General features: G+C 42.2%; 1 protein-coding gene across 1 annotated transcript in view; it reads right to left on the reverse strand.

Annotated features, from left to right (window-relative positions):
- The window catches only part of LOC306765262 (growth hormone secretagogue receptor type 1-like), a gene marked incomplete at both ends in the record, with an annotated part of 39,945 nt that extends 25,023 nt beyond the window's left edge, over positions 1-14,922 (reverse strand). Inside the window, 5 exons of the mRNA XM_079252669.1 lie at positions 928-1,101; positions 1,585-1,670; positions 4,260-5,121; positions 10,293-10,468; positions 14,814-14,922. Of these exons, the coding sequence (XP_079108795.1) occupies positions 928-1,101; positions 1,585-1,670; positions 4,260-5,121; positions 10,293-10,468; positions 14,814-14,922 (1,407 nt within the window). The remainder of the gene's footprint in view (positions 1-927; positions 1,102-1,584; positions 1,671-4,259; positions 5,122-10,292; positions 10,469-14,813) is intronic.
- Between the last annotated feature and the right edge of the window lie 321 nt (positions 14,923-15,243).

The raw sequence follows: 15,243 nt of genomic DNA on the forward strand, positions 1-15,243 counted from the left end.
TATACATCATTTAAATATATGATTTAAAAGAAATTAAACTATTTTACATCAAAAAGAAAAAAAAAGGGATTGTGGAATAACAGGGAGAACAATAAGACTAAGTTTAGGAGGTATCCTTAGCTAGCTGGATACACAGGTTAGCCTGTAGCACTTTGCTAGCTAGCTTGAAATGTGGGATTTTAGGAGAAATGAAAAGGTGTAAATCTAAATGTAAATTCAGTTTATGAATGTACACTTACATTTATTGAAATATACGAAGTATTTATATAATATTAAATTTATATGATTTCATTTAAGGATGTTTTAAAGAAAACATAAAAACATGTTTTCAAAAAATTTCAAATACGCCCTGGAATGCCTTGAAGTACCCCCAGGGGTAAACGTACCCCCCATTTGAGAAAAAGTGAGCTAGCTCATTAAGTTGAAATTCTAAATTTAAATCTATGACATCTGGCATCTTAAAAAACTTAAGGCTCACAAATTTATTACATAGCTAACGTTCTATGTGGCATTTTGTTTGTCCTGTATAACATTAAATAAAAAGAATTAATTTGATAATTCTCATTCAGCATAAAAAGGTGCGCCGCTTCCATGGCTGTTGCCTCAGTCTGTCTGATCCTGTTTATGTCACATATATCTTCTTTTAGTCTAAATCTTGGACGGGTTGTACTGGAATAATTTCATTGTGCCAGGACGCTGGCTCAATGACAAATAAAGCTGATTCTGACCATTTACCTTTTTTTGTACTCATACTGGCAATGTTTGTGATATCAACAGCGTCATCCACACTAAATGATATGGTCTTTGGATTTCAAAACAAAACCATCAAAATGACATTCATCATTATGTATTAATTATATGATCATGGATTTTCTTGTGGGTGTTTTAGTGTACTTGTCCTTACAACGTGGTCGTGGAGTGTCTTACTGTGAGTGTGCGCAGGCGGTGAGCCTGAGTGTGGGAGTGTTTGTGTATGAGACTGTGCACAGCCAGTCTATATCTGGCAGACATCAGGTTGTACAGTAACGGATTAACAGCGGCACTGAGGTAGAAGAGGACGGATGACACAAGATTAAAATACTGAGACAAATAATATAAAAAGTACATGTGTGTGTCAGGGTGTGAGTATGTGTCATTGAAGTGTGTGTAATTGTGTGTTTTGTCAGTGTAGAGGTCAGTCGGTGCTGCAGTGGGTGTTGTGGTATTAGTACTGTCTGGAAATTGACCCTGTTGTGCATCAACAAGTGCTGAGTCATTGTGAGCTTTACTTGTGTCCGTGTTCATGCCATTCAGTTCAGTTTGTGAAATGTCTTGAGAATTTATATCCTTGGAGGCCATATTGTTATTTTCTGTGTTGATTTTCTCTTTGGCCTCTGCCCACATGTTTCTTTTGTCTGTCCCTAAAGGAGTGTGTGCGGTTCTTCTTCCAATCTGAGGGAGGGACTTGGAAACATCTGCAAACTCTGGGTGGATGAAAGATTGAGAAACATTGCGCACGGCGATATCTCTGCTGTCAGCGCTGTCGTCGGCAAGTGTGTCAACGGCTAAGTTAGCGTTAGCATCTGTGTATGCTTCCTGTCTTTCAGCAGTGGTGCCAAGAGAGAGAGAGAATATGGTCCGACCAACATGAAAGGGTAGCCAGCACAGGACAAACGCCAGGACGATCACACCTGGAGGAGGTGAACACAGAGAACACAGAGACTTCGGTGAGCTCACATTCTGAAGGTGTTCAAAAATCAAGTTAAAATGTTATGTGAGTCTGTAGTGACTAGTTTCCTGTAAAAACACACTGAGAAAACTTTTCTGTTGAAACATAGTTGAGTGCTATTTGCCACACGTGAAGCTACATGCGAATGGCTTCTCTTTCTATCACCACACCAATATCCAATTGTTACATTACGATTGTTACGATTATTCGTTCCTATTAAATTGTTTTGTAAAATAAAAGCAATATTTGTAAGTTTTGACAAACAACTATTGCGATTTGCAAGTGTTTCCATTGAAAAATGTTGAGCACATAAGCCATCATCAGTCGGACAAGATTTTACGAGAATTACGACTGATGCAATGGCCACGTAGCCACGTAGCCACGTAGCCACGTAGCGTTATTTTGGGGTTTTCTGCTGCGGAGAATTTGCTATGGCTTTTTGAAGTTTTTCTCTCTAATTTTCTTTTCTAAACTTTGAAATTTGATGTTTGTTCCACATCGCGCCATGTTTACTGGAAATGAACCGGTCACAACCCCCAATGTCACATAAATGCAAACAAAATTGTTTCCGATATTATCGGCCGATATGGGGTCCCAGGTTGATATCAGCTATTGGTAAAAAATTGCCAATTTTTTATTGATTTATTTTTGTCATATATTAAATGTAGTTAAAAATGTAATTGGGCTACTCATCCAGCAGATGTTTGCTGGATAAGTAGCGGGGGCGGGGTCATCCTTGCTCATGGCTGCCTACCGTGGAAGCCGAGACAGAGCAAACCGGACGGTGAAACAGATAGCTGCTGAGGCTAGTAAAGTGAAGTCTGCTCACGAGCATTTTATATTAGGTCACTGGTAAATTGAAATGTTAAATAAACAAATAGTTATGTTTTCCCTCTTACATTCTCTACAAACTTCTCATTGCATGCCTCGTGGCCGCGCTGCAGCAGTTGGTGGCTGCGTGCCATTTACACAACTTCTGAATACTTATTATTATTAGTGGTGCAACGGATCATCATTGATCCGCGATCCGTTTGGATTAGTATCTACGGTTCGGCACACACGTGATCTGTGGATTGATATGAAAAAGAAAAAAGAAAGCGGCGTGCATAATCGTTCCACACAAGTGCAGCGTGGTCATGGCGAGCAGAGGAACTTGAATGCCCCAGTTCATTCAAATCCCCAGTGTGGGAACACTTTGGTTTCCCTGTCAAATACGATGAAGAAGGAAAGAGATCAGCTGATAAAACAGTGACGGTGTGTAGGCACTGTGGAATAAGAAAAACGTATTTACATTTTTTAAAATCAGTGAATAATTCAGATAGTTCATGGTGTCTAACAGGTAGACATGAGTTTAAGAATGAACTTAGAATGTAGTGTTTTAGCTTTGAGTAATATTTTTGAACTTTTTTCTGGTGGATGGATTTATCGGCCATTATGTCGGCTATCGGCCTGCTCTAACGTCTTTATATTGGTATCCGTATCGGTATCAAAAAATCCATACTGGTCGGGCCCTAGTTTCCATTACACTTTTGCAATATCAAAACATCTGAAAACCACCTCATGGGAGCGTAAAAACTTTTCCGCAATATTTAAGTCTTTTATCAAAATGTAGATGTTTCCATTAGCATTTTTTTTACTGCGATATTTAGTTTTTGCGCAATTCTAGGTGTGATGGAAACGCACCTTATCTCTACACATCCAAGTAAATCCCAAAATGTTTTCAGACCTTCAATAACCCACATTAAGAGGATCTGGTCTAACACAGAAGAGCAGGCAGTCTAAAGCCATTCTGGGTCCTGCCAAGTTGTTCTCTACCATTTAGCACTATTGCAATGGAATAGCCGCAAGCTTCAACAGAAAGTCGCTAAAAACCTGTTTTGTTTTGGGTTTTTTGTTTACTTTTTTAAGAATAGCATCGGGACTTTAACTGGCAAATGGATCTGAGACTGTAATTTTATCCAGCTTTTAGTTCTTAATCAATACTTTTAACATAATTTCCAAGACAATCCTAATTTTCTAATCACAGCATCATCCCACCTAAACATCATCTACTTGGTTAAAGTCTCTGTGCTTGGATTTTGGCTAGTTTACGATGGCGATTTTCTCCTCAGACAGGAAGTTGGGAGTGGCAGAATATCTCAAATGTCAACTTGCCCAAAAGTGGCAACACTTTTGCACAGTTGGTGTATAACTAATAAATAAATAAGCAGAAAGGGATGAAAAAGAAAAAGTTGACAAGTAGCTAAGGAGGTATTCACACCAGGACAGTCCGGGGGACTCTATGAGACTGACACCTTCACACCTTAAGTTTGATCACAGACCAAACTTAACTAAAGTGGAACAAACCTCCTGGAAAACGTCACATAGTTAAAACAGCTGCTTGCCATGGTGCGATGATCCCAATATGAGAACAAGTAAGTAAAGTAATGAAGGAAGGACGGCTTGTATTTCAAATTAATACATCTTTATGTAAAAAGGTGCTAAAAATCAATTGAGTCACAACATTTCAACTTTATTCAGAGATGTGTTTGCAGGTGTGTACTTTCCTCACCCAGCATCTTCACAGTGTTTCGATGACTCTGGTCTCTGCGGCTACTTTTTGGACGGAGCCATAGCGTCCGTCCGATCAGGCTGTAAACCAGTCCCAGGATGCAGAGTGGTATCAGGAAGTACAAGTTGGAGAGAATCATCATGGCTGACAACAGGCCAGAGGAGATGGCGTAGTGAGTGCAGCGGCACTCTCTTCTGTCAATCTCTCCTTCGTGGCTTCCATAAACGTTCCCTTGTGTTCCTCCGCCTTCATCTTCTTTCTTTTTATTTTGCTGCTCTCCTTCAAACTCCATCTTTCCCTCTTCCTCACTTCCCTCCTCATCTGCTTCTTTCTCATCTTTATTTGTAGTTTCATCTATTCTCCTTTCATCTCCTGCTTTTGGTTTGATCTCTTCTTGGTTTTTAAACCATTTAAATTCTCCTATTTCTTCCATCTGTGTTTTTATCTCTTTCTCTCCTGACATTTTCCCCTCTAGTGCTGGATCTAACAAGGCCATGTGTTCACCTCCTCTTTCACCACCACCTATCAGAAGTCCTCCCTGTTCTCCATCCCTGGCTGTCCATCCTCCATCCTCCCTCCAGTAGCTAAGACCAGTCTCCTCTACCCCAACGTCTTCCACTCCAACCATGACCAACACCGGTGCAGCGCTGACGGCCGCTCCCAGCCACAGGCAGCCAATGATAGCTCTGGTCCGACGCCGTGTTACCACTGTCTTGGCTGTGATTGGCCAGCAGACAGCCAGATATCTCTCCAGGGAGAGGAAGGTGATATGAAGGATGGTACAAAAGGTGCAGCACTCTGAGAGGAACATGGTCAGTTTACATACAAGATCTCCTAATGGCCAAGGTCTCGGTCTCCAGAGCTGGAACAGACAGAAGAAGGGACATGATTAATCAACTCATTCCTATCACATAGCTTTTATTGTCATATGCACAGTTAGAAGCATGTTTCCCTGTACGATGATATTCTTACTTTGCATCTTGCACTGGATGCCAAGAGCGTCAAGTTTAAGTAACCCAAGTTTAGCTGATGACAATCCCACGGAAAAACACCATATCTGTCATTTATGACAAACTCATGGAGACCCGACAAGCTCACCTTGATCAGATCAAAAAGCCCTGAGAGATTTAAGCATCTCGCTGTCGGACAACAAAGGGGACATTATTTTTAAGCAAATAAACAGGTTGGCTTTTTGTGCCCGCCACTGTTGGTTACAGTTTAAAGTTGAGTTGAAGCCCAATCCTTTAACTGCCATTTTTTGGCACCATCAGGGAACGTAGCCTCCACCTCACATCAACACAACGCCATGTTTTATCTAGAGGTGTATAAGTAGAAGTAGAAAGCAGAAGTCCTGTCTGCCAACTCTTTCCAACCAGTCACTAAACCAGGTGAATTTAAACATGGCAGGACTTCCACTTTATTTTTTTCTTCTACTTCTACTTTATACACCTCTGGTTTTATCCTTCACATTACTTCTGGCCAGGCGTGCCATTCTGATTAGATGGAAGAGTGTTGCTCCGCCCACCCATGCCCAATGGCTCCGAGATTTTTTGTCACGCCTCACTCTGGAGAAGATTTGCCACTCAGTCTGCAGCACAGACACCACATTTCTCAATATTTTGGTTCCTTTTCTGACTTCTATAACTATAAGATATGCTAATTATATATTTGTTACCTTCCCCCTTAACATCGACTTAGATCCCCCGCTGATTTGTTATTATCCTTACACTTTGTAAAGTTCCAGGTACAGGAAGGGATGTTATACCATTGCACCATTCCAGGTTTTCTCTGAATTATCACATCTTCTCATATATATATATATATATATATATATATATATATATGTATATATATATATATGTATATATATATATATATATATTTTTTTTTTTTTTTTTTTTTAAAGGAAAAAAAAACAAAAAAAACCTAAAAAATTTTTTTTGTTGTTTTTTTGTTTTTTTTTCTCACCTCCCTGAGCCGTTACCTTATCGTGGTGGAGGGGTTTTTGCGTCCCGAATATCCTAGCAGCTATGTTGTCGGGGGCTTTATGCCCCTGGTAGGGTCACCCATGGTAAATAGGTGTCTAGGGGAGGGACCAGACCAAGCACGGCTCATCGACCTCTATGATGACGACAAACCTGGGCATGAACGTTCCCTTGCCCGGACGGGGGTTACCGGGACCCCCCTCTGGAGCCAGGCCTGGAGGTGGGGTACGAGAGCGAGCGTCTGGTGGCCGGGCCTTCGCCCATGGGGCCCGGTCGGGCTCAGCCCGAAAGGGTTACATGGGCCCCACCTCCCGTGGGCTCACCATCTGCGGGAGGAGCCGTAGGGGTCGGGTGCAGTGCGAGCTGGGCGGCAGCAAAGAGCGGGGACCCTGACGGTCTGATCTCCGGCTGCAGAAGCTGGCTCTAGGGATGTGGAACGTCACCTCTCTGGTGGGGAAGGAGCCTGAGCTTGTGCGCGAGGTTGAGCGATTCCGGCTAGATATAGTTGGACTCACCTCGACGCATGGCTTGGGCTCTGGAACCAGTACCCTCGAAAGGGGCTGGACTTTCTTCCACTCTGGAGTTGCTCATGGTGGGAGGCGCTGAGCAGGTGTGGGCATTCTCATCAGCCCCCAGCTTGGTGCCTGCACGTTAGGGTTTACCCCGGTGGATGAAAGGGTAGTTTCCCTCCGCCTTCGGCGGCGGGGGACGGGTCCTGATTGTTGTCTGTGCTTATGCACCGAACAGCAGTTCAGAGTAACCACCCTTTCTGGAGTCCTTGGAGGGAGTGCTGGAGGGTGCTCCTTCTGGGGACTCCATTGTTCTGCTGGGGGACTTCAATGCTCACGTGGGCAATGACAGTGAGACCTGGAGGGGAGTGATTGGGAGGCATGGTCCCCCCCCTCTGAACCCAAATGGTGTTTTGTTATTGGACTTATGTGCTCGTCATGGATTGTCCATAACGAACACCATGTTCCAACATAAGACTGTCCATATGTACACCTGGCATCAGGATTCCCTGGGCCGCAGTTCGATGATTGATTTTGTAGTTGTATCGTCGGACCTGCGGCCACATGCCTTGGACACTCGGGTGAAGAGGGGGGCGGAGCTGTCAACTGATCACCACCTGGTGGTGAGTTGGCTCAGATGGTGGGGGAGGAAGCCGGTCAGATCTGGCAGGCCCAAACGTGTTGTGAGGGTCTGCTGGGAACGTCTGGCTGAGTCCCCTGTCAGAGCGAGCTTCAACTCCCACCTTCAGCAGAGCTTCGAACATGTCCTGAGTGAGGCGGGGGACATTGAGTCCAAATGGGCTGTGTTCCGTACCTCTATTGCTGAGGCGGCCGGCCGGAGCTGTGGCTGTAAGGTCGTTGGTGCCTGTCGTGGCGGTAATCCCAGGACTCGCTGGTGGACACCAGCAGTGAGGGATGCCGTCAAGCTGAAGAAGGAGTCCTATCGGGCCTTCTTGGCCTGTGGGACTCTGGAGGCAGCTGATGGGTACCGACAGGCTAAGCGGCATGCGGCTTCGGCTGTTGCCGAGGCAAAACCTCGGGCATGGGAGGAGTTCTGCGAGGCCATGTAGAAAGACTTCCGGACGGCTTCAAGGAGATTCTGGTCCACCATCCGGCGGCTCAGGAGGGGGAGGCAGTGCTCCATCAATACTGTGTACAGTGGAGGTGGGGAGCTGCTGACCTCAACTCGGGACGTAGTGGGTCGGTGGAAGGAATACTTCGAAGACCTCCTCAATCCTACCAACACGTCTTCTGATGAGGAAGCAGAGCTGGTGGACTCAGGGGTGGACTCTTCTATCTCTGGGGCTGAGGTCGCTGAGGTGGTCAAAAAGCTCCTTGGCGGCAAGGCCCCGGGGGTGGACGAGATCCGCCCGGAGTTCCTTAAGGCTCTGGATGCTGTGGGGCTGTCCTGGCTGACACGCCTCTGCAGCATTGCGTGGACATCGGGGGCAGTACCACTGGATTGGCAGACTGGGGTGGTGGTCCCCCTTTTTAAGAAGGGGAACCGGAGGGTGTGTTCCAATTACAGGGGAATCACACTCCTCAGCCCCCCTGGTAAGGTCTATTCAGGGGTCCTGGAGAGGAGGGTCCGCCGGATAGTCGAATCCCGGATTGAGGGGAGCAGTGTGGTTTTCGTCCTGGTCGCGGAACAGTGGACCAGCTCTATACCCTCTCTGGGGTCCTGGAGGGGGCATGGGAGTTTGCCCAACCAGTCTACATGTGCTTTGTGGACCTGGAGAAGGCATTCGACCGTGTCCCCCGGGGGCTCCTGTGGGGGGTACTCCGGGAGTATGGGGTACCGAACCCCCTTGTACGGGCTGTCCGGTCCCTGTACGACAGGTGTCAGAGCTTGGTCCGCATTGCCGGTAGTAAGTCGGATTCGTTTCCGGTGAGGGTTGGACTCCGCCAAGGCTGCCCTTTATCACCGATTCTGTTCATAACTTATATGGACAGAATTTCTAGGCACAGCCGAGGTGTTGAGGGGATCCGACTTGGTGGCCTCAGGATTGGGTCCCTGCTTTTTGCGGATGACGTGGTCCTGTTGGCTTCATCTGGTCGTGATCTCCAGCTCTCACTTGAGCGATTCGCGGCCGAGTGTGAAGCAGCTGGGATGAGAATCAGCACCTCCAAATCTGAGACCATGGTCCTCAGCCAGAATAGGGTGGATTGCCCTCTCCGGGTCGGGAGTGAGGTCCTGCCTCAAGTGGAGGAGTTTAAATATCTCGGGGTCTTGTTCACGAGTGAGGGAAGGATGGAGCACGAGATCGACAGACAGATCGGTGCGGCGTCTGCAGTAATGCGGACTCTGCGCCGGTCTGTCGTGGTGAAGAAGGAGCTGAGCCAGAAGGCGAAGCTCTCGATTTACCAGTCGATCTACGTTCCTACCCTCACCTATGGTCATGAGCTGTGGGTCGTGACCGAAAGAACGAGATCTCGTATACAGGCGGCTGAAATGGGTTTCCTCCGCGGGGTGGCCGGGCTCTCCCTTAGAGATAGGGTGAGGAGCTCGGTCATCCGGGAGGGGCTCAGAGTAGAGCCGCTGCTCCTCCGCATCGAGAGGAACCAGTTGAGGTGGCTCAGGCATCTGGTCAGGATGCCTCCTGGACGCCTCCCTGGTGAGGTGTTCCAGGCACATCTCTCTGGGAGGAGACCCCGGGGAAGACCCAGGACACGCTGTAGGGATTATATCTCTCGGCTGGCCTGGGAACGCCTCGGGATCCCCCCGCAGAGTTGGCAAATGTGGCTGGGGAAAGGGAAGTCTGGGCTTCCCTGCTTAGGCTGCTGCCCCCGCGACCCGACCCCGGATAAGCGGCAGAAGATGGATGGATGGATGGATTTTTTTTTCTTGTTAAAAAAGAACCCAAAAATTAATAAATATATTTTGGACAAAAAAAAAAAAAAAAGAATCAGAGGTATAAAATCAAAGTATAAAATGGATAAATAATAAGATACAGACAAGCGTGCAAAATACAATAGAAACAGACAATCTTTAAAGAATATAGACTTTGAAAAAAGTCTATATTCTATGTACATATTTGCAGAAATGTGCAATCTTAGTTTTATGTGTAATTAACAGAAGTACAAACACTGTGCAAAATTGTTGGTATAGTGTGCAAACAGAATATGTAAACATTCTAGCGGTTATAATGATTGTGTGACACTAATTCAACGTGTCATTCATGTCAGGTTTTTCATAGAAAAGCAGACAAAATTCTTTCAACTACACATCATTATTCGTTATTAACTTATATTTTTAGATGTTGCCTTTGTGCAGAGGAAATGATAGAACAGCTTAAGCTTATTCTGAGTATGACACAACCACTGAATGCAGCAAAACTCAATTTAGAAGCACGGATTCCCCCTGAGGGGAAGGTTGCACAAACCTGTTCAAACCACCACTGCTAACACAAATATTAGCAACCGGAAGCAATGTATTATTTCTGCTTGTTCATTAAAATGACAGATCTGTTGTGGCTTTGCTTTAAGACACATATCAGTTTATGATATAGTTTCATAAAAAGTGCAGCTAGTGCATGTACCTTATACAGATCCAGAGGGAGGAGGAGAAGTATCAGTAGATCACTGATGGCCATGCTGCTCAGATACAAGTAGGTAGAGCTTCTCATGTGTGGGCGCAGCCAAACCACTAGAATTGTTAATATGTTCCCCAGAAGGCCAAATATCATCAGTGGAATGTAGACCACAGTCACACAAACTAAAAAAAAGACAAAAGAAACTAGATTATTTCAACTAAATCTACCTACATTTACACAAATAAAGCACAACAACTTTCACCTTCAACTTATTTAACACTAATTACGCATAGTGATGTGTTATGCTACTAAAACAGGCCATCTGAATGGTGAAGAAATTGCCAAGAGATGCTGGAGGAGACTGTTAGCCTACCAAAGCTAACAGCTGGTTAGCCTAGCTTGGGACTGAGTCAAGAACTAATTTGGTTCTGTCCAAAAACAAAATAATATAAAAGTATGTTTATCCACAAGCTGTGGAGATACTGATAGATATAACTGATACTTTGAACAATGTCATGTTAACCTTGTTCCCAGTCTTAACATAATGCTAACCACAATTAGCATTGTGCTCCATTCATGCTCCATTAAGGTTTCTAAACATTTTTACGGATAATTCCAACATCCGTATGATAATCACAGTTGAAGGACGGGATATTTCACAGTAGCATAGTGCAGGATGTACAACAGATATACCCATTTTTTGCCATTGTGCATACCATCTGTTTGCTCAAGTTCAACTAATTACTTTTTACAGAGACGAAACCATGGCCCTGTGTTTATGACAGGCTAACATTGGTTTCCATTGTAAGGGCTTAATAAGTGGCTATAATGACACATTAGAGGAGGGCTGGATGTTTTTCTGAAAACAAATGGGAAAATGGCCGGTTATCAGAATTACAAATAGCTTCTTGATGCTAAAGCTGTGGAGTCATTCTGTGAGGAAGATTTCTGGCCTGCAGATTTGCAAACTAAGGATCCAGTTTTAAAATAAAGGTGGAAAACTTTTGCTAAAATATTTAACTGTGTTGCTTTGTCATGCTAGTCTGTTGGCCCTACACAATGTTAATCAACTAAATTAGTGTTAATAACTACAGCAGTGGCCCTGCGATTGACTGGCGAGCTGTCCAGGGTGTACCCTGCCTGTCGCCCAAAGCCAGCTGGGATAGGCTCCAGCTTCCCCGCGACCCTGAATTGGAATAAGCGGTTCGGAAAATGAAAATGAATGAACTACAGCAGTGGTTCCAAAACTTTTTCTGCAGGGCCCCCTCATCGACAACAATAATGTCGAGCCCCCCCCCTCCAGTCAAATGAACCACAGAAACATACTAAGAAATGCATCTTTAGTTTTAGTGGCTGTATTTTAGGTATAAAACCGTGTCAGTATCATTATCCATTCTTCGACTAAGTATAAACCATTTTAAACCAGGAATCTCTGCAAACTACTTCAGGTGAGTGGAGTTTCCTATGAGACGAAGCAGCTTTAGTAAAACAACTTTCCTATATATGAAAGTTGGATAGTTTATTTCTAAAGTAACCTTCAGGCTTTTCTTTGTGTTGAGGATGATATATATTAGATGATAATATTTTGGTACATGCAAAAAAACTGGATTCTAATTCTTACCAACCAAATGCTCCATCATAGTTTGTTCTCTTTTTTATTACTTGAAGTCTCTCTTGCTGATTTATCATAATTTCCTATGAGTACTTTTACAAATTCATCCAAGTTTTATTTAGCCTTGCTGCGCCCCCCCTGTGGAGCCCACCCCCCAGTTTAGGACCCACTGCGCTACAGTAATAAAGATTACACCTGAACTTAAGTAGCCAAGTGACATCTGCAAATACTCCTGATACATTTTTGGGGGAACAAAATAATATTGTAAATGTGTTGTGTGCTGTTTAAAAGAAGGATTTTTTTTTTTTTTCCTTTTGTGTATACTGACTGTTTAAAAAGATTAAGGCAGAAATTAAACCCATTTACACATTGAAGGTGATTGATCTTTAATTAACCCTCTTTCTTTGTAGTGTTTTAAGAAAAAATTGCCCACTATTACTGCTGGGTTTCCAGAAAAACTTTGAAAAAGACATTTTCTATTTTGCAATCATGTGCAAAATGGCCAAACCAGATAATTATTTGGCAAATCATCAACTTTCAATCAATATTAATCTGACAATAAAAACAAAGTTAAATGACAGAAAACTGTAACATCATTTAAAACTGTGTTTCTATTATTATCTAATCAATGGACACCAAATAACTGTTAAATTCTTTTAGAAAACCCAGTTCTTCTCATGGGTCCTCAAACATGGCAGTTGCCATATTAGTGCCACCATTGTCACTACGGTGTCTCTAAATGGACAAAATACTGTGTGTGTAAAGTGAGAATGCCTTGAGTTTTGGTGCTGCAGTACTAGCTTTGTTTGACAGGTGCTACTGCATTGTTTGGGATCAGTAACGCCTTAAAAGGACCATAGAAGAAGACAAAACAGATGTACACAATAGCTGCTTCCCTACTGCAGGAACTGTTTGAAGTTCTTTTTAACCTTTTTGTGCATTTGGACAGATCGGAACAAAGGGACCACGACCCTCAGTTTCCAATAAACATTTTAGCTCCTACTAAACTTCCGGGTCTTTCTGTGGTTCTTTCTGAACACATCTGACGTAGCTGCTTGACGTAGGTGGTGAAGTAGTGACCTGTAGTTCACCTGAAACTACTAGATCCACTCACAGACAAAAACATGTTTATGTCTGGAAGAATTTTGGCCACTGATGGCCACCGTACCGTCACAACTTGAATTAATTAAATTCTACGTCCATTTTCACCACTAGATGTCAGTAATTCTGAGACACTGCACCTTTAAGGAGAGTTGGACAAAAGTTAACAAACAACTGATAAAATATTTATATAAACCTAAGAATATTCATATAAACTCAGTGATTAATATAAATCATATCATTTTATTGTCTGATGTCAAGATTCATACGAACACAGTAATTATAAATTGAGCTAACATGGATTTTATAATGGAAATATTTTAGTAAGATTATATAAACAGTAAATTGTATTTAATTGGACTTTGTAAAAGCTGAATTAAATGACTGAATAGTTGTGTAAAGTGAAGCTGAATTAAATCTAACTGACTTAATATCAGTTGTCAACAGGTCAATAAGGTGATGATGTGTAAAAAGAGCATCCCAGATCGTCTGAACATTTCACAGGTTTGATTTGCTGAAGGAAATATCGTTTTATTTTTCAAAAACTATCTTGCTGACTATAAGAAGACATTATCTAACACATTCTGCAAAGGAGATAAATCATATAAGATTACAAATCATTCGGTTTTGTAGCTTTTAATCAGTGCAGGAACTAATAACCATCTCACTGTGGATTCATGTAATCACTTAACACCTAATATATTAGTTAATTAATGTTTAGTTACTGTTACTTTTATAATGAATTAATACGCCGAAAAATTGGTTGGCAAACATTTACAGCTGATGAGCTTTTCTGTAGAAAAAAAACCTGTTTTTACATATAAAATCATAAGTTTTTAAGTTGCTTTTGTTTTTTTGTTTTTTTGTACGTTTTATTTCATTTTATAGGACATATCAAAATAAACTTTCCAAACAAACAAACAAATCTGTTTGTTTCTTTGTGTTAACAGTGATCAGAAGACGCTCCACAAGCCCAGCCTGAAACATGTAGCATTGATAATATTCATAAGGGTTCATTATTTCTGGACCGTTTCCTCACTGAAACGTCAACATTCAGTAAAGATCTGCAGATATCTGAAACTTCTTTCTTCATATCAACACGAACATACGTTGTTTCATGTTTTTATTTTAATTCTATTGTTTTTCTTTGCTCTTTGAGATCAATTTGGGGTTTTCTATTTCTGAAATGTAATATTTCTGTCATAGTTCGATGTCATTATTAAGAGATTACAAGTAATAGTTATAATATTATTGTCTTTCATCTACAATATTGATGCAAATGGATATCATAACTACCATTAAATTAATTACAATTAATGTAATTTTATTGATTTAGGAGAAATTGCATTTTGTCAAATTAAGCCTCCAGATTCTAGAAAGATGCTTTAAAAAAGTAAAAAAGCCAGATTTGGCAGACTGATTAAGCCACAATGGCAGCCTTAAACAATAGCTAATAATACTAATAATAGACTTTGAATCTTAGAATAAAAATTTATTTGATTTATTTTAGAATAATTACTTTTGGTCTTATCATAAGAAGTTTTTATCGAATAATAATTACAACAAATTTCATAAATTATTTTCTTTTGTCAAATAATTATGACTTTAAATCTCATCATTGTGACTTTTTAGCTCAATAATGACTTTTTACTTCTATTTTAATGACTTTGGATCTCATTATTATGACTTTAAATTAGTTATTTAAATTAAATGAAACATACTTCATGTTCATACAGCAGATTATTGCAACGTTGTGACTGTGAATCCGTTTCTCCTGCTGTTTTTTAAATGCAGCTGGAAGTCATTTAACCCACCTAGTTCAATGAGTCCAAACATCGGTTCCTCCCAGTAGCAGTCTTGAGTGGAGCAGTCCTCCATGAAGCTACAGTTTTCCCCCTCACAAGCCCTCCTCAGGTCCTCCATGATGCCACCAGGTGGGACTGGACAGTAGGAATGACAGCGGAGAGCGGCGTGTTCCCCAGATCACCGCCTGCAGAGGTGACGCACGCTGATGGATTTCCTGTGACGCTCGATAACCACCAAGAGGGAAGAGGATGGTCAAGGTAGAAAAGTGATGTCTGGTGGAAACGAGACAGAAAACATGAAGGAACACTTTGCCATTTGAATAAACACACAGAATAAACAATGATAAATGAACCTTTATTAACACTGAGATAACTTCTATTTATATAGAAAGTATCCATATTTATTACACACAGCTCATGGCTTTTTATTAAATCTATT

The sequence above is a fragment of the Telmatherina bonti genome (assembly GCF_933228915.1).
Source record: "Telmatherina bonti genome assembly, chromosome: 14".
Classification (NCBI taxonomy): domain Eukaryota; kingdom Metazoa; phylum Chordata; class Actinopteri; order Atheriniformes; family Telmatherinidae; genus Telmatherina; species Telmatherina bonti.